The sequence below is a fragment of the Manis pentadactyla genome, chromosome 4 (genome assembly GCF_030020395.1).
Source record: "Manis pentadactyla isolate mManPen7 chromosome 4, mManPen7.hap1, whole genome shotgun sequence".
NCBI lineage: Eukaryota > Metazoa > Chordata > Mammalia > Pholidota > Manidae > Manis > Manis pentadactyla.
The window spans coordinates 163,834,491-163,860,354 of record NC_080022.1 but is presented as its reverse complement, the minus strand read 5'-3'; the positions used below and the strand labels follow the sequence as shown (position 1 = coordinate 163,860,354).

Genomic DNA, 25,864 nt, shown 5'->3' with positions numbered 1-25,864 from the left:
TCCTCACCAACCCCACCAAAACTTCACTTCACCTACGAGGTAATCATTGTTATCAATTTAGTGTGTATCCTTCTAGACTTTTTAATATGTAATTGTAAACATATATATTGTTTTTATAGAAATAGCACATTACACATATTGTCCAGCAAGTTTGTTTCTTAATGTATGTTCTGGAGACCTAGCCATGCAAGAACATAGATCTTGACTACACACCTTTCATAGTTGCATAATATTATAGAATATGGATGCACCATAGTTATCTTAGTGTATCATAGTTAATCCTATTCCTTGCGGTAAAAAGTTGAGCCATTTCCAATGTCCTGATGTTTAATCCACACCCCACTGGATATCTTGCATATGCTGCCAGTGCAAGAAATAGGCAAGAAATATGTGTACATTTCTTCTGGATTTACACAGAGAGGTGTAACCATGACTTCAGGGACATTCACACTTTTTCTTCATTTTAATTTTAATAGACACTACAGAGCTGCTTTCTGAAAATGGAATACCAATTTATACTTTCACCAGCCAGATCCACTCCATTCAGGGGGCCTCCAAAAGGGTGGGGAAGGAGAAACTGGTGTCCTCCAGCTCTCTGGGAGTTACATGCATACATACACTCAGCAGGGAAATCCTGAAGGAGGGGAAGGAGTTTAGCCTGGCAATAATTCTCCCTTTTCCATTACACTAGAGTTAATTCCTCCTTTATGCTACTTCACCTTTTTATTGCATTTTCAGTTAACCCTAGATCTCTGATATCTGATATCTTCCGAACCTGTATTTCCTTGGATATGACCCTAATCAAAAAGTCCATAGGAATTAACAGCAACTATCATTTATTGACATACACCTTACATGCACCATCTCAGTTAATCCTCAAAATAGCTCTGTTATATAGGTGCTACTTTGACCACGTTTTACAGATGAGGATATAATCAAAGAGGTTACAGGTACCTTTCCTGGGTCATGACACCCATCAAGTAGTGGAGCAGAAATCTGGACCCAGGCTAAGTGATTCTAATGCTGGTACTGGGACTGTGATCCACAGGCCCCACTGCTAATAATCACTCCCTCCTCTGCTTTCCTAAGGTTCTTTATCTCTGCCTCCTTCATATCAGGCACTGCATTCTGCCTTGTATTAGCTATTTGTGAATAGGATTTATCTTATCTTTTAGACTGTTGGCTTCCCACGGAAAGATGCATGGCTCAGTCACCTGTCCCCACCATTGTTTCAAAAATTACAGTCCCTCAAACACAGTAGAAACTTAATAAGTGTATTTTAGAAGAAAGATACAGCATTCAGCCTCATAGCATTTCTTCTCATACAATTCAGAATCATTGAATGCCCCAAACTGCATCTGACAGAGGCCTTTAGGGGTGACCTACTGTGGTATCTGTTCTGCAGGGGGGTCCCACATCAGAGTCTGTAGACATCCATCTCTTCTAATCACATCTCTATCATTAGGATCTAATTGCCTTATGGCCCATTCCTCTAGGACCCACTGATGCAGAATCTGATGCCTTAATTTGACTTAATTCATTTGATGCCTTAATTAGAATTTATTTGCCTTATCAACTGAAGCCCTTTGAAGCTTGTGGCTTCCCATCTCTATGCTGTTTTCTATCTTTCATTCCAGTTCCTTGTTCTAGCATTTATCCTCAATTTCCAGTCTTTCAGCTCCCATATTAATTTTGCCTTTTAACTCAGTCACTGAGTGGAAACTTAATTTGACTGTCCAGCTTCCAGGCCACCTCAACCCCCTGGGCACGATCTCTTCAATCACTTTCTATTCCATGCTCTGCTACCCAAGGGGGAATCACACCCTACGCCCATGACTAATGCAAGTCCCCCAAATTCAACTTAGACCCAGAATCCTGGGCTTTGTTGGATGGAAATTTGGTAACAGATAATAACAAATAAGGCCCATCAGTGCTCTTTTGAAAGAAGGGGCCCTTGAGGCAACAAGACTCAATCCCCCAAGGTCCCCCTCTGCCTCTCTCCAGCCTACTCATCCCACAATCCACAGCCGAGTCCCTCCTCCACGTAGCCTTTCCTAATTTTTCCCAACTACTGGGAACCTGATTAGACTTCTGATACTCATTACCCAATCTAATATCTAATTACACATGTTCTCATTTTGTTTGATTTAAGGCCTGCCTTATTAGACTAAAAGCTTCTTGAAATGGGGCTCATATTGCCATGTCCTCCTTAATCATCATCATCAACGTCATCACAGCAAATATGTATTTAATACTTCCTGTGTGCAGAAATATTTTGCAGAATTAACTCATTTAATCTTTGTGACAACTCTATCAAGTAAGTCCTATTATTATCTCCATTTTACAGGTGAGAATACTGAGGGAAAAAGAGCTAAAGAGCTTGCTGAAGGTCATATGGATATTACAAGGTGAAGCAAATAATCAATTCTGAGCAGTCTGGTTCTAGAGTCTCTGAGCTTAACCACTGAGACCTCTTTTTCCAGGCAATCCCTCTGTAGTACCCAAAACAGCTGAGCACAGAAATATCACACCATAAATATTTGCAGGCTGCGTGGGTTACAGTTTGACATGGGTGGTCCTTTCACTGTCCTTAAATCTACAATCATTCACTCTACAATCATTTTGGGACTGCACTGGTCCAATTACTCATTTAGCCATTGTCATTACAGAGGGATGGATAAGACTGGAGATTTGCTCACAGGAGTGATGCAAACATCAGAGAGGCAGACCCAGAGGAAGGTGTTATCAGCAGTTGGTTTGGCTGGAGAACCACCGAGCGAAACAATAAGGGGACAGGCTCCAGTGGAGGCAGACTGCATTTTGATTAAGAAAATGCACTTTGGAGCAAGACTGAGTTGGTCCCCAGGCCATGACACACCTTTCTCTCAGAACAACTGGGAGGTTATGTGAGCTAATTCTTCTCATGTGCTCAACACGGCAATGGGCACAGCACGTGTGCTATGTGCGTTAACACAGCTGTATTATTCATAGTAATTAGAATGAAGAACAACATCTGATAGCTGGGTTCCTGACTTGTATACAAGGCACAGCAATGGGGAGAGAAGGCACAGAGGATATTCTGAAGTCAGCATCTTTTTCTGGGGCTCTAGCAACCTAAGCCTAGTGGTTCTAGTGAGCTTAGCCAGTGGGTAATGGAACCAGACTTAGCGAGGGCACTGTGCTCTCAGCCTTGAGATTTTGGTATCTGCGTGTAATGCCTGCAGAAATGAAGGCACACGGGACAGGGAGTGGGGTCCTGCATAAGGCTGGAGGCACAATCTGGTGAAATCTCATGGCTCAGATGAGGCACAGGACCTGAGCGAGACAGCAGCGACAGTACCTCAGAGAGATCCCAATATACGTGGGGTGGGATGGCTTAAGTCAGCCTACCTCCACTCAGAAGCAGAGCCCAGGACTGCTGTAGCCTACAGGTAAGGATCGTGGACACTGGAGGTAAGGAAAAGCTGGAAGTCAGACTAGACCTGGTTCATGTTGCATGGGGCTTTCTCACTGCCCAGTCCAGGCTTCACCCTGTTGGTGAGCAAGCAATCTGGTGCTGTGCCCTTTGCTGAAGGCAGGCACATGGCAGGTGACGGACCCTGGGGAGCAGAAACCAAGCTGTCAGCCGGCATGACCCATGGTACAAAAACCTCCACAGCAGCCTTGCAGCCTCCAGGGCCCCAGTGGCAGGGCACACGTCCTCTGGGCAGGAAGCGTCGATTCACACAGCACGGGAGCGCTAACATAGCAGAAGCCCCAGAGAAGGCTTTTAAATGTCTATTTTTTAAAGTAGTTAGCGAAGCAGGGGAGAAATTGTCAGAGATTCACAATGAAGAGCTGAATCCAGTGAGTCAGCAAAGAGGTGAAAGGAAGCAAAAAAGAGAAAACAGTGGAAGAAGAGGTCTCAGGATTTGGGAAGAGAAATGCAGAGGGTGGTAACAAGGAAAAAACATAACTGTCACATCTCAGAAATGGTGCAAATCAACATTTACAGCACTGTTTTCCACTCTCCAAGTACCTGCTGCTTTTTCAGGCACATGTTATCTCCTCTGCCAGCAAAGCCCAGCTCCAGTACACATTTAACAAATTTCTACTTGTTCTGAACCCTAGCTCAAAGCTCACCTCCTTCAGACAAAACCATGCTCCCTCCTGATTTCTGTTTTCACTGGACACAACGTTGGTAATGGTGTATTGCAAAGTAGAACACAATGTATTATGAACTCCATGAATTACAGGACCCTACAGGCTTAGAACAGTTCCTGGCACATAGTAGGTGCTCAATGTATGATCGCTGAATAAAGAAGCGAAGAAAAGAATGCATAAAGGAAAATGGAAAGGAAAGAAACACAGGAGGAAGGAAAGGAGGGACAGAAGGAGTCAGGGAGGGAGAGAAGATCCTTCATGGCTGAAGCATAGGGTACACAGAGGGGAGGCAGTTAGTGAGTCTCTATGAGGCTCTGAGCATGTCATAAGAGTCACGTGGGTCAAGCTAAGTATTTACCTCACTGGCAAAGCAGCATAAGCAAAGGTTGTAAAGCAGAATGATGTTGGAAAATTAGATCTCCAATGTCCTCTTAACCCTATATGTGATTAATCACATTTATCTGCTTCCTGCTTCAAACTAATGTACTTGCATTCAGAGATTTGGCATATTCAGGTTCATTCAAAACCAGCACACTTCAAACTCTCTAAGAAATATTCCTAAAATGACCTCCTATCAGACTCTTTGTTACATCAGTATTTTTATTCTCAACATATCATTCTAACTCTGCACCTGTTTATTGGTCCCTTGAGGCAACAGTTTTCCCTCAGAGTTATTCTTTAAAGCCAAACCAACTTGGGTTCAAATCATAGCTTGGCCATTTACTTAATATTTCTCAGTCTCAGCCTGTTCAGCTATATGCAGTGATGAATGATACCTATCAATGTGCTTTTTTGTTAAGAATTGAAGGCTATTTAAGGTTTAGACATATATTAAGCAATTAACAGCAGTTAGTAATGGTGGTGTGGCCAATATTAGCTAAAAGTAGTAGTAATGGTAGGTTGGTTTGTTCTTATACCCTGGTTTCCTCTCTCATAGAAGAGACTGTCTTCTCCTTCTTTTGTTATTATTTTCTTTTCCCCATCTCCCCCCTCTCCATCTCCCTCTCCCCTTTGAGGTGTCTTGCAATTCTGTGTGAGCCACTGCAGAATGCATGCTATGCATGCTGGTTCCCCTTTGCCACTGTGCCCTAGCTTCATGAATGCCATGACCATCCACCCAGTTCGTGAGCCAGAAACCTGGGTTTTGTTCTGAACAACCTTCTCCCTCACCCCCACCACATGCAATTCATTAGGCTCATTGATCCATACCCTAAACCACCCCTGATTGTCTCCACTGCTCCCCACATCTATTACCACCCTCATCAGGTTACCCATTTCTAGCTCAGACTACCACCAGCATCTCCCCACTGCCCCACTCAGAATAACTGGTCACCTTCACCAGCCTTCCCTGGTGAACTCTTGACTCCCAGCCAATTCTCCATCCTACAGCCGCAGAGTTCTTCATAAACCTCAGATGTGATCCTGTGAAACCCCCAGGCGAAGACCCTCTCGTGGCTTCCCACTGCTCTCAGGATCAATACCCAGCTCGTGGACATGGCTGTTCTGTCATCAGAATCATCATGTGTTGGGGCCACGGTGGTTTCTATCAGGGCCCCTCTCTGCACAAGTTATATTTTCCTCCAACAAGCTCTCCAGAGAAATAAGTTTTTCACAACTCTGCCCCCCAAATAAAGCCAAGCCCTGAATTCTGGACTAGAAAGGTCTCTTTTGGCTCAGGATAGTGTATGTAACTGATATAAAATACTGTGCGAGAACAAGTCTCAGAGAAAAGGGCCAAACGGGTAAAGTACAAGAGAAAGTGATGGATGGAGGAGCGGGGTGCCTAAAAGCACTTCATTTCACTTTTCTAAATGTGCCCTGTCAAAGTGACGGGAATAGACCCAGGAAGGCTTAAGTGAGTGGAGGCACAATGAAGCAGAATATTTATCTTCACGCTCTTGAGCTGTAGACCATGCAGCATTAGAAAACACCATCAAGTCTGTCTCCCAACATGCCTGGGGCCCTTGGAGTTGGGAGGATTCTGATTTAATGAGCAAGGTGCACCATCTGTCAACAGGACTGCTGAGCAGTAACTCAGCAAACAGCAGCTCCAGAACCCAAACAGCAGAACACTTGGGTACCATTCAGGTAAGAGGTAGCCTTTGGCCCAGTTGTCAAGAGATGTTGCACACCGTAACTACTCAACACAGGAGTGATAAGTGGTATCTGTTATCCTTGCTTATCGCCTAGCCCAGCCTCAACGTTTTCCATGGGGGTGTCTGGTAAGCCACTGCAGAGGGAAGGCACCCAGCTTACAACAGGGTGTTGGAGGGCTGCATCCCTGACCCTTCACGCTTTCTGGCAAGAAGCTTCAAGGGGTATTAATGTAAATTATACCATTAACCATAGCATCTACCTTAGCATACAATTTATGGAGGAGGAGGAGAAAGGGGAAAGGATGATTCATGTGTATGCCTTATGAAATATGATTTTAAGATTGAAATAATCTAGGACAATGCATTTTGTGCCTAAATTAGTGAAAGCAAATAGAAGTTGCTCCTGCCTCAGTAGTCACACATGATATTCAACCATTTAAGTGGATGAGAAATCATATATTCAAATGGGTGCTTTCTGCTTTAAAATCAGTCACTACAAAACTATGTAATTCTTTGCATCTCCAGATTTTGCCTATTAAATTTTGAGGCTCACTCACTTGGGGATTTTTTTTCCCTTACACATGTGCATCTGTAGCGCCTGGCTCAAAGCTTGGCACACATGCAGGCAGAGCGGCAAACATGTGCACCCGGGAGTAGGATGACCTGTGGTTCAAATCCCAGCTCCATTACTTAGCAGTGCAAACTATGGGCTAAGTCTCAGTTTTCTCATCTGTAAAATGGGGATAATAACTGTCCATACATCATGGGGCTGATGTGATCATTATATGAATATACAAGATACAAAATACTTAGTATTATCTTTAACACAGGAAGCTCTCAATAAGTGTTGACTACTGTTATAATAGATATTTAATCTTTTAAAAAAATATTTATTCCAGTTGTGATGCCTTTATACATGTACTGTTGGGGTTCCCCCTCTGGAATCATCTGGACATCCTAACCTCTATTCTTCAAAACCATCTTCATGTAGGCTGTCTGAAATGGGTGTCTGGAGTGAATTAAGAAATCATAACACGAGAGGGTAAAATCAGCTCCATGTTTTCACACCCCTCACCACCATCTTCGTTTAACAGTGTCTAGTAATCCCAAATGCTCAGGAAACAAACATTTAAAAGCCACTACTATTGATGGAGATCTGATCCGTGGCTGCCTGAGTTCAAGGATGGGAGAGGGACTGATTACAGAGGGCACAGGGAAATTTTGGGAAGGATGGAAATGTTCTGTGTCTTGACTGTAGACGGTGGTTATATGACTGTATTCTTTTTCCAAACTCATCAAATGGTAGGTTTAAAATGATCACATTTTACGTATCTTACACATTTTAATTATTGTATTACATGTGTTCTAGGGCAGGGGTTGCCAAAGCATTCTTCTGTGAAGGGCCAGATAGTAAATATTTTAGGCTTTGCTGTCCCTATTAAAACTACCCAACTCCTCTGTTGCAGTGCAAAAGCAGCCAGAGACAACAGACAATACATAAATGCATGGGTGTGGCTGTGTTTGACTACAATTTTATTTATAAACCAGAATTTGGTCTCATGTAATTTTCACATGTCATGAAATCTTCTTCTTCTTTTGATTTTATTTTTTCCCCAGCCATTTAAAAATGCAGAAATCATTCTTAGCTCCCAGCTATAAAAGCAGGCAGCAGGCTGGATGTGGTCGGCGGCCGCTGTTTGCCAAGCCCTGCTCTAGAGTTCGAAAAGGGCCTCAGTCACGCAGCATTCTGAAATCTGCTTTAGAGGCTTCCCGGTGCAAATGCTGTGTCTAAGAGGGCTGGCAATCCAGCTCCCGCGAGTCGTGAGGCTTCCCTGCCAGAACCCACCCCCTCAGTGGCCAGGCTAAGCTGCCGCTTCTAGACTTCAATTTCCCCATCTGTCCAAGGAGAACAACAATTGTGTCCCAGAGCCCCACAAAGCTCCCTCAGCTTGCTATTTGGGGGAAAATGCTTTATGCCAGTGCAGAAACTGATCACGGCTCGGGTTATGTGTTTGACCTGTCTCAATCATCTGGGGAAAGGTTTGATTTTTCAGGCTGTCATTCCTAAAATTGCTTGTCTTTCCAGGGGATGTTCTTATTTCTGAATGTGGTCTGACCTTCACATTCCCAAAAGAGGAGGGTTATTTTTTTCTAAGAGCTGGCAACAGCACAGCGCTCTCAGAAAGCTTGCTCCTTCCCTGCCAAGCTGCCATCCCCAGCACAAACCCGCCCTCAGGGGAGGGTGGCTGCCCCCCAGAATGTTTGCCCGGGTAGGGCCAGAGCTATGCCAAGCTCCTCTGACAGCAAAGTGGGCTTTACAAATCCAAACCAGTGCAAACGGAAATTTCTTTTTTGGTTCTGACAGTGGTGGGTGCTTAAGGAACCCTTTAGGGGTGGTAAAAAAAAAAAAGGCTAAAATATCCACAAAAGTTAAGATAATTCTGGAGTTCTAAAGCTTCAAGGCTTAAAAACAAATTTTTTTTCAAATGTTCCATTTAAAATTTAACCAATCTTTCACTAAAGAAAATGGATTATCCAGGCACCCAGTTGATTAATCTACCTGTTGGAAGCATTCAAATTAATTGTTTGCATTAGGGGTTGCCAACTTTTTCTGTAAAAGGGTAGAGAGTAAATATTTCAGGTGTTTTCAGCAATACAGTCTCTGTTGCAACTACTGAACTCAGTTGTTGTGGTACAAAAGCAGCTATAACAATACATATATGAATGAGCATGACTGTGTTCCAAGAAACTTTGTTTTTAAAACTAGGCAGCAGGCCAGGTTTGGCCCACTGGATATTTTTGTTGAGCTCTGTCCTAAACTGCAATATCTTTAAGAGGAACTAGGTGGACTGGGGAAGAGGAAATAAAACTTAAACTGACAGAATCTACTTGGAATATCTGCAGATAATCTTGTTTTTATCATGAGAGACTGTGGAATGGAAGCCAACCAAGTAGCAGGGTGTGCTGGGAGTGGGAACAGAGATGCAAGGACCAGATGGACCTTGACCACAATGAGTTTTCCTTCTGATGGAGGAGAAAAGGTCAGGGATGAGCAGCACTGGAGAGAAAAAGAGCCAATGGTGTATAGATAACCAAGAGACTACTGCCCACTGGACTGATTTCAGCAGCATTCACAGGAAAGGAGCCCTCTGGCTGAACTGGTATGACTCAGGTGGGCGGAAACCAGGTAGAGAAACACAACAGGAGCAAAGGCACAGGTAAGTGTGTGCAAGGTGTGTTCACAGAAGAGTGAGCTGGCAAGCTGGAGCAAAGCTGGAAAGGTGTTCATGGATATCACAGAAGTCTTTTTTAAGTGTCAGGGTTAACAGTATGCACTCTTTTCATTGAGTCTGTCAGAGGTATTGGTGTCTGAGCTTCCACTACATTGGTCCCTACAAAGCAGGCAACTCAAAGCATCCTCCTCCTTTACAAAGACAATGTGGCTGGCTGCATTTTACATGTTCTGAATGTGATGTTGCTAATGGGATACATTGATTATTATCTGCCCAATAATAACATACTAAGGGCTTTACTTTCCTGTGTCATTTAACACTGACAAGAAATCACTGAGGTGGTAATTTTTACCCCCATTTTACAGATTAGGAAACTGAGATGAGGAAGAAGGTAATTTACCCAAAACCATACAGCTCTACAGTGTGGGTTTAAACTTAGGTCTGTCTGTCTGTCTCTCTCTCCTAAATGACTTTTCAGTGCATTTAAACATACTTCTGTGTTTTAATAGTCAACTGAAACATATTTTTTAAAACTTCATTCCTAAATTGTCTCTTCCAGTGTTCCTTCTACTTGAAAATCTCCCGTACCATGATTAGATTTTTCATCTTTTTATCTTTCTAATCATATTTTTCAAGAGCAACAGATTTGTATTAAAGATTTAGAAATTTAAATTGTTTTAATTTCATCTAATTTGAGCTAATTTAGCATAAAATTACAATTTTTATCAATGGCATACCTACTGATCTACATATATAATTATTTTCATGTTGCTTTTGTCTACATTTTAGTGGGCTTTCCTTTAACACACACAAACCATATATTTATCTCACATGATTTTTGCTCAGAATAGTGGAATATAATTTTAGATATGGAAAAATGCTTATATATAAAAACCTAGAGAGGAACAAACTATTAGCAGTAGTTGCATTCAGGTTATGTGATTACAGGTGATCTGTTTCCTTTTCTATTTTCCTCTAAATTATCCACATTTGGCTGATATTAGTGTTATAATTTTAAAATGTAATCATGTGGTAAAGAAAAGATTAAAATAGCACCATAGGATCTAGTCTAATAAGCAACTAATAAAAGAATTCTCTAATGTAAAAAGTGACTATCTTCCATAAAGATTCCATGATTCTTGGTTATGCATACTTAGAGCTATTAGGTCTCATGAATTTACTGGGATCTAGTTTCAGGCGAGCTGGTGTGGGTCTATCTTTGGCTTCTCTAAATTCAATCAGTTTAAAAGATACAGGAGTAGGGCTTTAGTGGATTAGCCACAACCGGCCATTAATCTCTGCATTCTAAATTGTAATCCAGCCTCTACCAATGTGGTCTGGGGGGGAAAATCCCTCAGAAAAGCTCCAAAGCCTGCTCCCTAGAGACCAATACACTTGGGTCACAGTTTGCTTGTCTTCACTTAACATGAATAAAGCATTTCTAATCTGTCCCATTTCTTGCTGGTGTTTTCTTTTATACCTTTTGCTGAGATTCTCAGATCAGAAATGTTTGAAGAGGAACCACGTAGCAATTGCAGGAATAGCCTAGCATTTAGTGATCATTTAAAAAAATCATTCTCTCAAGTGACTAGAAAACATAAATCAGAACGATTTTTTCATGTTGCAATCTGTTGAAAAGAACATGGTTAAGGTTGCCATGTACATAAATTAGTGCTCAGGGAAGTGAGCAAGACTGAATAATGAAAAGAAAACAGAGGAATCAAAGTCTAGTAAAAAACAAGCAAGTGACAATTTAAGAACATGGAAATATATCTTTTATCATTGGTGGATTGGAACATAATACCTCACTTCTTGATTGCTCTGGCCAATAAGCCAGCATTTACTAATGTTATCAAGTAAAAAAAAACATACCATGAGCAAATTCTTGAATCAGGGTTTTGTTTATACCACCATAGTCAAGACCAAATATTTACTGAGCTACCCGAGACCATATGCCTGCATTAGAGGCCTTGATAAATCTACACCTTTGTTGTAAAATGAAAAAATGTGGTATTAAATCTTTCTTAATTATTAAAGAAAAATGTAGGCCACACTCAGTAAATTGCCTCTGAAGATCCTTTTATGAAAAAGACTTGATTGGCTTCTTTGTTATTACCTCAAAATATTCCCCGAACATCCTAGCTTCCCTTAGTGAATCAGATTCAACCAACCTCAACTATTATATGTTATATACAGGCAGTGTGCTAAATACTTTCACATGAATTGGCTCATTTAATCCCCATGTTTTACATGACACTGCCCAATTCCTTCCTAATTTTGCCCAACATGTCTCTTGTTTTCTTAGCTTCAGCCGTAGCACTACAAAATCCACCATTTATCCAGTCCATGCTACGTGCCAAGCACAATGCTGAAATTTTAAAATTTCACTCTTAACTCCAAAGATAGATGTTATTATCTCCAGTGATAAAAGAGAATACTAAGGATTAGAGATTTTTAAGTAACTTCCCAAGGTTTCAAAACAAGTAACAGCAGAGTTGGGATAAAATTCTAAAAAAACCAGTGCACAGAACACATGGTTTTCAGTATATGCTTTTATGGGGCAGTAAATCATGACCCCTATACTCTTTTCCAGGGCTTACTAGAGACCTACAAGGCCATCCTCATTCTATAAATATAGTTTGGGCTGTTCTCTCATCATGCCTTATCCTTCCACTTGCCCATCTAGAAAGTCATGTGCCTCTTTTCTGCTCACTCACCATCTTAAAAGTTCTTCCTGTAACTTAATCTTGTTGCTGCCACATTTCAAAAACTGAAGAAGTTTAGCATTAACAGCAAACTTGGATAATTTTCTGTAAAAGCCTCTTAACACTATAAAATTTCCAAGTTGGAAAAGGACCTAGAAATGACCTGATACAGTATCCCTTTTCAGAAGGAAAAAACTGGGGTCCAGGCTAGTGAAATGATTTCCCCCTACCACAGGTGGAGGGAAAAGCTAACACTCACCTTCACCATGTTCTAATTTCTATCCCAATCTTTCCTGCCATCCACCTGATTTGCTCTTCCCTATGATTTATAGAAATACACTTTAGGAACGATATTTAGGAAGTCTCAAAATTCTACCCTTAGGAAAGGTATTTGCTTGTTCCTAGCCATGGTTTCCTGTCTCTACTCTGACTTATTAATAAGCAAAATAATATCTAGAATACCATGGCTTTTTGTTTAATAGTTTCTGAGGTGGACCACTGTTGAAAGGATCTCGGAAAGTTTAATCACTATTCTTCATATTTATTTACTTTCTCAAGGAATTCATGTGTATTTTTAGAGCCCTACAAACAGGTTTTACCTTCATGTAATATGGTAAAACCATGAAGAACTTCATACTGTGTCACCCAGGAATCCCAATCCTGGGGTTACTTTAAATAAATAATTCAACAGAAATAAATATCTAAAACATGAAAACACATGTCAAAAAATAGCAAAAACTATAAATGTATGCTCAGAAATAGGGAAAAAGATAAATATAAATCATGTTATTTTAGATGAATAAACTACACGGAACAATTACAAGGAAAGTCATGAATATTAATGTGGCAGATACTAGCTAATTATTGACCAAACCATCTTCCTCTGCATCTGGGCACAAGACTAGCCTGTAATTCCAAAGTTCTGGGCAATAATTTGTGGCCATTTGACTGGCCAGAAGTGATGTACACAGCTTTCTTGCTTGGCCTATAAACACCTCATGATCCTCCTTCACACTCTTCTTCTGTACCCGTTGATGTTGATGCCCAGGACACTGGAAGCTGAATCTGAAGATAGCAGAGCTTCCATCAGCCTTGAGACTCCTAAGCCACTAGAAAAGACAGGATTCCTTTCCTTTCATCCCTACACAAACATACACATACACCCACACATTGACACTCATGGACAATTGACGTGAGCAGGTGGTAAGCTTCTCTTGTGTAATGGCACCGAGATGGTGTGGTATATCTGTCACCCGAGTACGGGGTTTCCTGAACTAACACAACTACTAAGCAGAGGGGAGGGACATTTAAGATATAATGTAAAGTTTTAAGAAAAGTACAAAGACTTAACATTGAAACAAGTTATAACTGCAAACTTCGGTAAATAAAAATGTAGTCTATAAGGAATCAGTTTATTTCTCTAAGTTTTCTTTGATACCGTTGTTGTATTATAGTCAGCATTAAAATGAGCTCAATGAGTGCCAGCATCAGTCATGTTTATGACACTAAAAGACTTGAATATACAGTCCCTAGCTTGCCAGGGGGCACTGATCAAGGATGAGCATTTCATTTGAACACACAATTAGCCTGAACTGCAACCGGGTAAACAAAACTCTCGTTCACTAATTTGTTCAACACGTCCTACCTTAAGACATGGCACATTACAAGACTTTATGTGACTCAGTCAAGCTATAATTTCAGTAGTTCCAAAAGCAGGAGAAGGAAAAAAAAAAAAAAGGGCTGCACCAACTCTTGCACTTAAAATTGCATAAGACTCTCATTTAGCCACTACACCACAGCACTTCAAAGACACAAGCTAAAAGACCACAAAGAACTTCTTCAGCACAGTGGAATAAACAGGGATGGAACTCGTTACAGTAACAAAAAAAGTAATGACTTCACTACTTTATGTTTCATTCTACAGGGCTTTGCTACTTAAAGCTGGCTTCATTACGGTGTATTACAAGACTTAGACAGCCAGTGACATATTTCTATTCACACCCAGCCGAATCAATAGAAGTTTATTCCAATTATAAATGACTCACTTCCTATCAGTATCATCTCCACGTATCTACTGAGAAGTGAACAGTATGGGCCTTTCTTCTATAACCTCCCCTTATTTTTTTCCTGTAGTTTTATTAATTAAAGCAAATAAATAACAATAAACCATCCAACTGACCATCTCACAGCTGTAAAGATCCACTAGGAGATTCCAGGTTGATAGCCAAGATAGCAAATCCACTATGTCCTTTCAATTTCCAGGCTTCTTTACTCTCCTCCTTGGGAAGAACTAGTGGGTTACAGTTAAAAAAAAAGAAAAAGGACCAGAGGAGAAAGTAACATTTCTGGACATAAGACTGAAAACACTTTAGAAACCAGAATCACTCCCTGTATTGCTCTGCATCAAATCTAAAGGGTGGGTGGCTCTTCCTCTGCAGCATTCTAGTTCAGTGCTAACTAAGGGGCATTCTCAAGTGCTGGATTCTCACAAGCTGGAACCCAGTAAGAAAACACCATATCCTCAGTAAAAAGGAACAGAGATGACATGGAAAAGGAATGCCAACAACGCATCCACTGATCCTTAATCATCCTAGTCAAGTCTTACAGGGTAGTATCATAGAACATAAAGGAGCCCAGATACATTTCAAACAACTGTAGTGCCCCAACTCATTTGTCAAAGGCAGACATGAGTTGTGTCTGAGAAGGAACCAGAAAGCTATCAAATACATTGCTACCTGGGGAAGTTCTGGTCCTCTCTGACTCTGCAAACTCAAAGACCCCCACACGGTAATAGCAAGAGGGCAGCTAACAGAGATGTCTTCATCACCCCTCTCTCTAGCCTCAACTCATCTTGCATTCTCCTGCAAAAGGAGGAAAACCACTCTACATCATTCCTTGTTATTTATGCACATATCCAATCATTATTATTGAGCATCTACTAAATACCAGGCACTGGGATCAGCAATGAGGAAAAAAAAAGCCACAATATTTCTGTATCACCAAATATACTTTCTATAATGCAAAGATCATTGCTGTTTTTGTTGACTACATTTTAATTCTGTTTGGTCCAGTTCCTCCCTCAATGGAGGCATCATTAACACTTGGTGAATGAATGAGCCAACACATTAAACACTGGGGGTGGGGAGCATATCCCCTCCATAGGAATGTCACTTTATTTGTTCATTTCAAGACTCCTGTAAGGTAATTGATTTATCCAGCCTCGCAGAGGAAGAATGGCCTGTGCTCACCTAATAAGTGCTGCCATCAAAATTGTTTTCCGTGAGAGTACAAGGGAGCTGTGTGTGGTAGGAAGAGGGGGCAGCGGAAGGGGAATATGTTGACTCATATCCTTCAGTAAATGTGTTTATTCCGACTCTGGCATTGCTGCCAAATGTATTGTGAAGCCAGCAGGACTTGGCACTGGAAAATTCACCTGAAAGTCACAGGCTTCATTTCCTCCTGCCAGTCCCTTCAGCCACTGGGCATGAAGTATCAGACAAAGTTAATGATTAAATTCTGCATTTACGGTGACAAAAGTCCCACTCTCCCAGCTCAGAAGGGAAGGGCATCCCTCAACCACTGATAATCTTTTTGCCGCCATCCTGATGGCACCTTAATGCAAATATAATCAAACCCAAACACTGGCTTCCCCATTATCGGCCTAAACTTACTAATAAACAGCAATTATGGCTTTGTTATAAAGCCAATCCCACACCATTTCTCACCACCCTCAGCTCCCCACCCCAACCCCTGCATCAATGAAATCCTTTAAAGTTCTAAGGTTACACGAGACAAAAATTACAAAAAGTTTTAGGAGTCAATTATCAAAGAGAATAAGATGATAATTGGTACATTGCCAAATCCAGGGCCAGCCAAGAGGGTCCTCGCTCTTTTCCCTATGGTACCAATTCATGGAGACAAACTAAGTCAGGAGATAAGTTTTACAGTCTATATCTGGGTTATCTCAAAAGCTTCTGGGAAGCCACCTGGAACTAGAGACGGCACTGGAAAACAACTAGTGATCTGGGCCAAATGAAGCATAACTGGGCCAGAGCCAAGAGATTTTACCCTGATTGGTCTCCTCCCAAGGAAGAGAAAGATGTAAACTAGGCCCATACTCTTGGGTCTTAAAAGGATGCCTTTCCTGCACAGAGAGGCACCAGGGTGGTTTTTACTATTATTATACACAAGGTGTTCCCATTACTGGAATCATATCTCCTTAATACACTTCTATCTCTGCCTCATCCATCACACCCACTCTAGTTGTTGACCTCCTGACAGTCCCCAGCTTTCATCCTTATCTAGTGTTTCTGTCTTTGCAGATGCTCTTCCCTGTGACCATCCATCCCCCATCACACCACTCCTGGTCAATCAGCCCACATCTTCCAACCTTCAACACTCAGCCCAAGCATCTTCTGACACTCCTTTACCCTCCTTTCTCTACCCCTTCCCACCTCCAGAATGAGCCAGATGTCACATCTCTGTTCTACTCACTCTGAATTCCTTTGCATCATAATACTTATCACATCCTGCTCTAACTGCTAATCTTTTGAAAATCAGTCTCTTACTAGACTGTGAATTCCTGCAGGGAAAGGTCAGTGTCTCCCTCATTCCTGTTGGGTCCCCAGTACCTTATGGAGAGCTCACCCTCAAGCAATGTTGACTGGTTATGTGGACACAGGAATCCATTTCATTTCACTCTCTATGCTCCCTCTACAGTAACTGGGCCATTGAGAGGGTAAAATGGATATACAATTTAATGGGCCATAAGTATACTCTCCAAGGTGAACATGCAGTCTATTGGAAATAAGAATTGTGCAGAGCGTAATAAGGTAAAACTGCTCTAAAAGGCTTTGCAATGCCTCCAGCATCTGTTTCATGTCAACGAGTACATCTATGGCTTGGCACACAATTCATCTTCACGACGCAAAAGCTTGTATGGATGATTCATTTCTCTTGGCCTCCTTCTAATGTTAAAGACATTGTTATTGTTGATGCTGCGACTGTTGTTATTATTATTCAAGGGCAATATTGGAGACAATTGTATTTGCTTACCATGAAAATATCAAATCCCAAGGATTGGGGTAAATCAGGTCTTTAACAGATAGGGCAATTGCCTATTTTTTTTTTTTAAGTCTGTCACTCAGAATGTCCCACAATGGCCTCATCAACCTATGAGGCCAAGTATTTTTTAATGGGTTTTGCAAGCAAGAATAAAGGTTGACAAGAAGACAAAGAGCTGGGTTTCTATGTTACTGTCTGTTGCAGTCAAAGTACAAAACCATCTTATTAAATTGTGTATAAACCTGATTATGTCATATTCCTTATCTCCAACTTGGCTCCACCTTTTTATCAAAAAGATCAAGTCTACTTTGGGAACTTTATGTTTTTCATCCCTTCTTGTCTGTGAACCTACTATTCTTGCCTGATGGCATGTCTATTTTTTTTTCCTGTTCTTTCAAAATCTCATGTATTTTTCCAGGCTAGTTCAAATGTCTTCAGTGGAAACCCTTCCCCATGTGCCTCCACGGAGAGCCAAGTCAATGGCGCCTCCTTCATACTCACCCAGCACTTTGTACACACCTCTGTCACACAGCGTGTACCATCTTGTAAATACCAAGGACCAGGTGTTGCTCATTTTCTGTGACTCCTGCCTGGCACATAGTGAGCTGGCAATACTACTTTGCTGAATACAAAATGAATGGGTGAAAAATTCACGGGATTGACAAGAAGAGGTCCAAAGTGTCAACAGTGAGTATTATCATTGCTGATAATGACAATGGTGAACTTAGGGGACTAGCTCCAGTTCACTGAGAGATGGCGACATGTCACTCACTATGGCAGGATCTCGTGTAATCTCTCTAATCCTCATTGTACAGATCTTACGGAGGCTCGGAGAATTTATAGAACTTCTCCAAGGCCACACAGAGAGTGACTGTTGAAGGTAGGCCGACCTTAGTTCCAAAGCCCATGCTTACGCTCATATGATATGTGCAATATGGTCAGGCAGTCACTGTATTCCATTCCAGGCATTTTGCAAACAGTGCTTTGTTCCTTACAATTACCTGTAGGATCAGCCATCTTGGGAAGCAAGTATCATCTCCATTTTACAGATGAGAAAGCTGAAGTGTCGATGATTTACGTTCTCAAATAGGCTACAGACTTTGCAAAGTACAGCAGTGGTTAGAGACATGCAACACAAAGTTGAAATCCAAAGAAATGTAAGAATTTCAAACAAGTTTTAACCAAGTTCAGTCCATTGAATCCATGCAAAGACTCATAATAAAAAAAAAAATCACCAAGAAATTTAAGTATATGAGGACACTCCATCTTCTCAATTCAACAGCTACCTAAGTGGGCTCACTCCAACGTCCCTGCATCTCCTAAAGTGAACCTTTTCTTCCAACTGGGACAGTCACTGTACCTCTCACACACTCCTGCTCCTCTTGTTTTGATGATGTTGTCCCCTCTTTCCACCCAAACCTCCAATATCTATCTAATTAACCTTCCTTTTCCTTTATGGACGGACTTCTTTCCTATATTGCATTTATGTCCATTCTCAAAAATTAAGTATTATTCTTATTAATCTATATCATTCTACATTTTTGCACATTAGTTTTCTTGTATATCTTATCAATTAATTATTCTCCCTATTATTTCATATCATTCTACATTATGTATATGTATCTCAACTTCAATTTCATAACTATACCTTAAGTATGGATCATTTCATCCCATAGTAAAGACAGATACTTTACATTTGTGTAACATGAGGAACATTTGGGACCCCTCTCTGATGTTTCCCTCAGCAGTTCTTTGAATTAGGCAAGGGAGATGTAATTCTTATTTTACAAATGAGGATACAGAGGCTCTAAGAGGTAAGGGAATTGCCCAGCCAGATAGGTAATTCAGGAAGAGATGGATCGCAGGGCGAGTCTTCTAACTTCCACGTTCTTTCCACAGTGGCTTGCTATTTCGCCTGGTTCTCCTCCTGACCCATAATTCCAGGCCCAAATACGTAATGCTTAATTAAGGCGAAAAGCTGAGATGTTAGGGCACTCACTGCCTAGGATGGCAATCAAACCTCTTCCCACCCAAGAAAGCACACTCCTCCACGTTGACATTCCTCTTTTCCCTGGGATTTTACACTACTCAGGAAGACTCCTGTCTCACAGAGAGGAAGCGCCTCACCAGGACGACAGCTTCACAGTGCCTGGGCTACATGGCATCCCACGGGAAACTGGATTTACAGAAACCATATCGCCAAGAAGATCATCAGACAAGTATTCTCTGTTGGGATGGGGCTCTCTTTTTTTTAATGGAATGTTCTATTTTAGGCCATATTGACAGCACATACAGTTTTGCCATTTTGGAAGCCCTTTCAAGTTGGGTTTATACCGAGTTATGATACGTCAGCAGGAAAAGGAGAATTCTGTTGCTGCCTGAAGTATCAAACACTACCTTGTTCCCAGGTGATTTACTAAACTTCTTAAGCCTCATGAAGGGTAAAGTGGGTCACACTCATGACTCTACACCAAAGCCTAATGCTACCAGTTTCATTTATGTGAGAAAGAAAATTAAGAGACATTTCAAAGTTGTTATGCCAAGGTCCTCTGGAAAGTAGGAATGGTGCTCAGTGTCATAAAATGTACTTGCTGATGATTTTCTTTTTGCTTTTAAACAAGTTGAAGGAAAGAAAGGTAAAGGCTCTAATCTGTCATGGCCCCACAAACCTGCACAATGCCAGGTTTGTAGGAAAAAATAATTGTATTTGCAAGCTTACTATGCCTCAGACACTGTGCTAAGTGAAAATCATTGAATACATTATCTCATTTAATCCATGTAACAAATGTATGGGATATGTACTATTATCCCCTTTCTACACATGATGAAGCCAAAGTTAAATTATTAATTTTCACATTAGGAAAAGAATGCATGAAATATTCCTTGCTTATTGGGATTGCTGATCATAAATTGCTGGTGGCAAACTTGAGTAACAGCTTCATCTGTTTGACTGGCACAGTCACGTAAAACTCAAATGCTATCTTAATCCTAGTTGTAGACTGCAATTTCCCTAAATGTCTAGTTCCAAACTTGTTAAGACTTATGTCCAGTTAACACAAATTATTCTTTCATTTGGAGGCTTAAAAAGAAAAATACTGAATAAAAACATTTAAAAGCACTCCTGAGACAGAACATAAAAAATAAACTGAATTTTGACTCCGACCTGGATGTGAATCATCCAAGCTGAATCTCTGGGTTTTTGTTGCCTCATCTATAAAATAACCATCCCTACAGATTCTAAGAACAGATGAGTTAAAATATGTGCAATATTATGTAATACATGTGAAACCACCACATAATTCTAATCATTATTGTTGTTTTTATTATGAATAAGCTGATAAATAAAGTTATCTAGAGGGAAGTAGAATGCGATGTGTAAATTGAATCAGACAGCAGCTGTCTTTGAACCAGGAAATTCTCTCCTGGGGCTGCTAAGCATTCATTCTCGCTGATCTGAGCTGCTTTTGTAAGAATGGTGCTCTTGCTAGCACAGGGAGAAAAATCATCCTGGTTCTCTCTCTCCCTCTCATGTCTGCACAGATCTTGGCTGCCTCGCATTTCGATCTCACAGTAAAATGAGATCTAAGTCTAATGTGGAACAGAAACCGCCCCCCCCCCCCAGGTCACAGAACTCCCTCTTCAGCCTTGCTGTGTTGTCCTTCTGGAGCCAAAATTGATCCAATTTCCCAAACACGAGGCACACAGGCTACTTGGCCAGAGAAGTCTGGCCAAGCAGATCCCCGGTCCCATTTGCTGACGGCTTTACCACAACCATACGATTCGTGCAGAGCCAACCAACAAACATATCAAACCCAGGTCTCTCTAGTTTAAGCAATATATCCACAGAAGCCCAAGGAGAAAACTCCTTGACATTTAATTTGGGGAGTGGGGAGGGGGAAGCGTAAGAACCTTTGGTTAACAAAACAGTAAGCTCCCAGGCACCAGAGTGTTCCTGAGCGCCAGCGCTATCAGGTGACATTCAGTCGCTATAACTTCTATAGGTCAGCTGTACTACCAAAATTTTCCTTCCGCAGAATGTTCCCGTGGCAGACTTTTGCTGGCTTCTTCTCATCTGGTATTCCCTAGTAAAAAAGCCCACCCAGCAAATGCATCGACCACGGACACATGGTAACTAAGTAAAAATTAGGGCCTATTAACTAGGCAGGGCAATGCATCCCAAGGTGATAGAAGGGCACTTTGATTTTTTTCTGCTTTTTTAATTTAAGACTTAGTAGGTTTTATGATCTCCGGGTTATGTTCCTTTTGGTAAAGCTCAGTCATGAGTAAATTAAAACCGCAAATCATGGAAACAGAAATGAAAGACCCACTAAACTCTCCCTGAGCCACAATTACTCAACCTTAGTGCACTGCACTCCTATACCTCTTAAGGCTGCCAGATGGAAAAAAATGTCCCCCAAACTGGCAACTGTGAGTCATAATTATATTACTAATCAGAATTGTGCTATACATGGATATCACTGAATGAGCGACTCTGCTTATGGAGGAAGGAGACCACCTTGGCCCTGGAGAAAGACTGGTCTTTTAAAATGAAGTTTATGGATGTGTAAGTGTGGAGTACGTAATCTTGCATCTCTTGCCTAAATGTCTTTATAAAGTGCAAATTAATGCAGATCCTAACCAGGCATTTGGAACGCTAACCTAGTTTTCTGTGTTTAGCTAATAGCTAGCAATTTTGCTCACACTTTGATCCTCTCATTACATTGCGATGATGATTATTTAGTAAATACATGTGAAAGGCCACGTACTCCACGCACCCCTCCTGGGTTGGAAATAACCCCCTCCCACTGCTTCTATTTATATAATTTAGTTATTGATACACCAAATCAAGTATAGCTGTGACAGTCTCCCACTAATGCCTCTTTTGGAGGCTAAGAACAGACCCATTCTCAGCTGTTTCCCCCCACCAGGGGACCAAAGATTGGTGGGGGAGCAATCTTAATCTCCATGAATTTTAACCCTTTGTAAATCTTAAAGGGACTTAGGTGGCTTGTCTGATTTGCAAATTATTTATGATGCTGGAGAGATGCAAGGAAAGGCTGTTTCCTAACTAGTGAAATATTATAGAACAGGAGAATTTAAAACACACATGTAGAAGAGTTAAGATGTAAAATGTGGCCTTGGGAGAGGCCACCTAGTCCATCCTGGACACATGACTGATCAACCTTTACAAGTTACCTGGGAATTTTTCCTCTTAGAGTTCCCTCTAGAGGATCTGGAGTGGCCCCAGGCACTTCTGGTTGTCTGCCAGGTATACAACATTTCTCTAAAGTATTACAGAGGCAAATTTCTTCGTAGGGTGGCCAAGCTCCAAAGAGAATGATTTTGAATAAAAGGTTCCCCATTCCTGCCCTATGAGGAGAATGTTGAAACTCAATAGTACTGGGTCCCGGGTAAGTGCAGACAAGGATTTTCAATATCCAGCAATATCTAGGATCAGATCTGGCTTAGAGGGAGTGGACTGGCTGGGCTGAAGGAAGATGCAGGAAACATGTCCCTCCACCCCAACGCTGCTCAGGAATGTGTCTGCTCACCAGCAAGGTTCCTGCTTGCCTCTCCTGGGGACTTCATGGGAAGTTGGCTGAGTCCCCAGTTCTGCAGAGGGAATGCAGGCAGAGGGGAACACTGCAAACTGACCTTTGCCTGGACACTTAAATGACAGGTGTGAGGGGACCTGAGGTGGGCACTGAACTGGGGAATACTGCTGATCCTGGGGCTCCTTCTCTCTGCTTCCCTCCACACCCCCAACTCCCCACACCAACAAAGACACTGCCTGGAAATCAGAATCCCTCCCAACACGCAGATACACAGGCACAGGCTGGCACAAGCCCTGCCTCATTCACCTCATCACCCTGGCTTCCCATTAGCTCCTGAAACCACACGCTGCCACAGCAGCCTGAGGCCAGTGAGTCCTAGCTAGCACATCCTTGCCACTGGGAATTAAGAAAGGCCACGATGTAAAGTGCTATTTATGATGATACAGTGTTGTTTCAAATCGGTGTTGCTTTTATTTGGTGTGCTAGTATGTTTCAGACCATCACAAGGGGTCCTGATGTGTCCGGGGAAGGCAAGGAGGACCTCCACATGCCTCTGGTCCCTGCTGGTATTCTTCAGTCCTGCAGCCTCCTGCAGTCTCTCAAAGTGCCTAGATGGCAGGGCTCTGCGTCCATTTTGCCATCCAGGAACCACCGAGTTGGGGAACTTTGAAAGCCGGGGGTGGGGGTTGGGGTTTGCCAAGGCTCAGATTTCAGGTCCAGAGTTCTCAGCCAGGAAAGCAGTTGAAAATCAACACCCATCTATCTGCCTCTTCTTTCTCATTCTAAACCCCTTCTATGTTCTAGGACTCCAGACAGCAAACACCCACCACACACACACCTCCTTGTGCCTAGTCTTTCATCCTGAAGGCAACAAGCCCGCAGAGCTGAAAGGGTCTCTGCCCCTATCCCCTCCCCTCCCCATCCCGCGACGCTCCTGGACTGTCTACACACAACAAAACCCTATGCATTCCAAACACCACAACGTACCCCAAACAGCCCGTGGCTCGCGCGCGTCCCATACCTGATATGCAGACGATGAAATTGGCTTGAAGAAGAAAAAGCACCTCCCAGACTATTTCCATCCTCTGATTCTCATTCCAAGTGCATCACTCGACGGGAAAACAGGGGGGACAGGGGGCAGCCCGACACGGCACATACACACACGCACCACACACTTCCGAGCGAGCGCTCACTCGCACTCCCACCCGACAGCCGGCCAGGGACAGTCTCCCCCGAGATCAATATCGCAGTTCGAATGGTTCCGGCAAATCTCCCCTCGAGCTCGACGGATATGCGCCCCACATGTGCTGACACATGTCCGATGCCTCGCTGCCCCGGAGGTCCCCCCGCTGGCCGGTCCCTGCTCCTCGCACGAGCGGCGGAAACAGCACTAGCGGCGGCGGCAGCCACCTGAAGCCACCAGCGCCGGGCTTCTCCTGCAGAAACGAGACCGCGGTCGGCCGGGCGCCCCAAGAAGACATAGACGATAGCCCCCCGCCGGGCCGAGCCGCTCAGTTCCGGGCCCCGGCGGCTCGCAGTTCGCAGGCTAAGCCCAGGCAGTCCGCGGCAAGTTGCCCTCGAAGTCCGCCCCGCTCACCGGGGCATGGTCAGAGGCTGGCAGCTCCGCTCCCGGGCCGTTCTCGTCCTGCTTCCGGGGGGCGGGGGCAGGAGCAGGCACAGCAGACAGAGAGACAGAGAAAGACAGGCAGGGATTATTGCCCGAAACCGCCGGCCGCCGCTCCCTCGCCGACCCTCCCTGCTCCCACGTCCGCGCACAGCCCGCCGCGTCCGAGCCCGGCTCGGGCGGCGCGTCCCGGGCGCCGAGCGCCAGGGGTGCGGAGCCGGGGACCCGAGCGCATCGGAGGCCCGCGGGCTCGCCACGTCGCGCGCGCGCGCGCTTTCCGCTCCTCTGCTAGGTTCTTGGGCTCCCCAGAACCCCCAGTTGCCTCGCTCCCATCGTCCGCAACTAGCGCCGCCGCCGCGATTTTCCGCAATGCAACTGCAGGGGTCGTTATTTCCTCGCCTACGGATCCCGACGCCGCCCGGTGTGGGGGGGGGGGCGGGCGGGAGCGGGAGGAGGGGCGGCTCGGCCAGGTGAACGTCCTCGCCGCCGCCCGGGGCCCCGCGTGGGCCCCGCCGCCCGGAGCTCGGGGGCGGAGGCCGGAGGCCGGGGTGGGGAGGCGAGGCTGAACGCGGCCATGAGCAGGAGGCGCTGGGCGTCGGAGCTCCCGCCCCAGCGGCAGGCGCCGGGCCCCAGCCCCGGGCTCCGACTCCTCACTCCGCCCCGCCCCGGCTGCCTCGGTCACCCTCCGGGATTTGGGGAGTTTCTCCTCTCCTTAAAAAGAACTTCGCGCCAGCCAGTGCGGCGCGGGAGACCCGGGCGGGACTCAGCCAGCGAGTGCTGTGCGGCGCTCTCCCTCCGCAGCGGAATATTGGGGATTTTTTTTTTTTTTGCATAATTCATTCCCTGCCCTCTCCCCCACGTCCCTCTCCTGCCCCCCTCCTCCTTCCCCCTTTCCGCTCGGTTGCCAGAACACTACTTACCCCAGAGTTCTCTCTGCAGGTTCCTAGACCAGGTGCAACTCTTGCCTCCCAAGTCCCTGACCTCCCTCCTCCCTCACGGCGGAACAGTCTTTCCAAGTCCGGGTGCGAGCAGAGCTGCCGCCAGCTGCGCCTCTGCCCAGCTCCGGGAGGAAACCCTGGCTTTAGGGGGTTTTGTTTCTTTTATTCTGTTTTTCTTTCGGGAAGCTCAAGTGCTTCGGAGGCTTTTGCTGGGCTCCAGAATACTCCGCGCCAGCGGCACTCAGCAGCTTCCACTGAAGAATTTCCTACCCAAGCCGCGCGCGCGCACGCCCAGCGCGGCGGCCGAGGCCCCAGGGGAGGAGGGGGCGGCGGGAGCACCCCCGCCACCGGCCGCCGCCCGAGCCCGCCGGCCCGCGGGAGGTCTCCTCGCGACCTGGGAAGGCCAGGCGCCCGGTCAGCAGCTGGGAATGGAGCTGCGGGGGAACTGAAAGGAAACCCTGCGCTCGGGACTGTTCGCCTGAGAACGGGGCTGGGAGCGCGACAAA

The 25,864-nt window shown here is 43.9% G+C and overlaps 1 protein-coding gene across 1 annotated transcript in view; it reads right to left on the bottom strand.

Moving 5' to 3' along the window:
- The window catches only part of CA10 (carbonic anhydrase 10), a 454,967-nt gene extending 430,420 nt beyond the window's left edge, over nucleotides 1–24,547 (bottom strand). The window contains exon 1 of the mRNA XM_036879814.2: nucleotides 23,818–24,547. Within this exon, the coding sequence (XP_036735709.1) occupies nucleotides 23,818–23,878 (61 nt within the window). The 5' untranslated portion in view covers nucleotides 23,879–24,547. The remainder of the gene's footprint in view (nucleotides 1–23,817) is intronic.
- Between the last annotated feature and the right edge of the window lie 1,317 nt (nucleotides 24,548–25,864).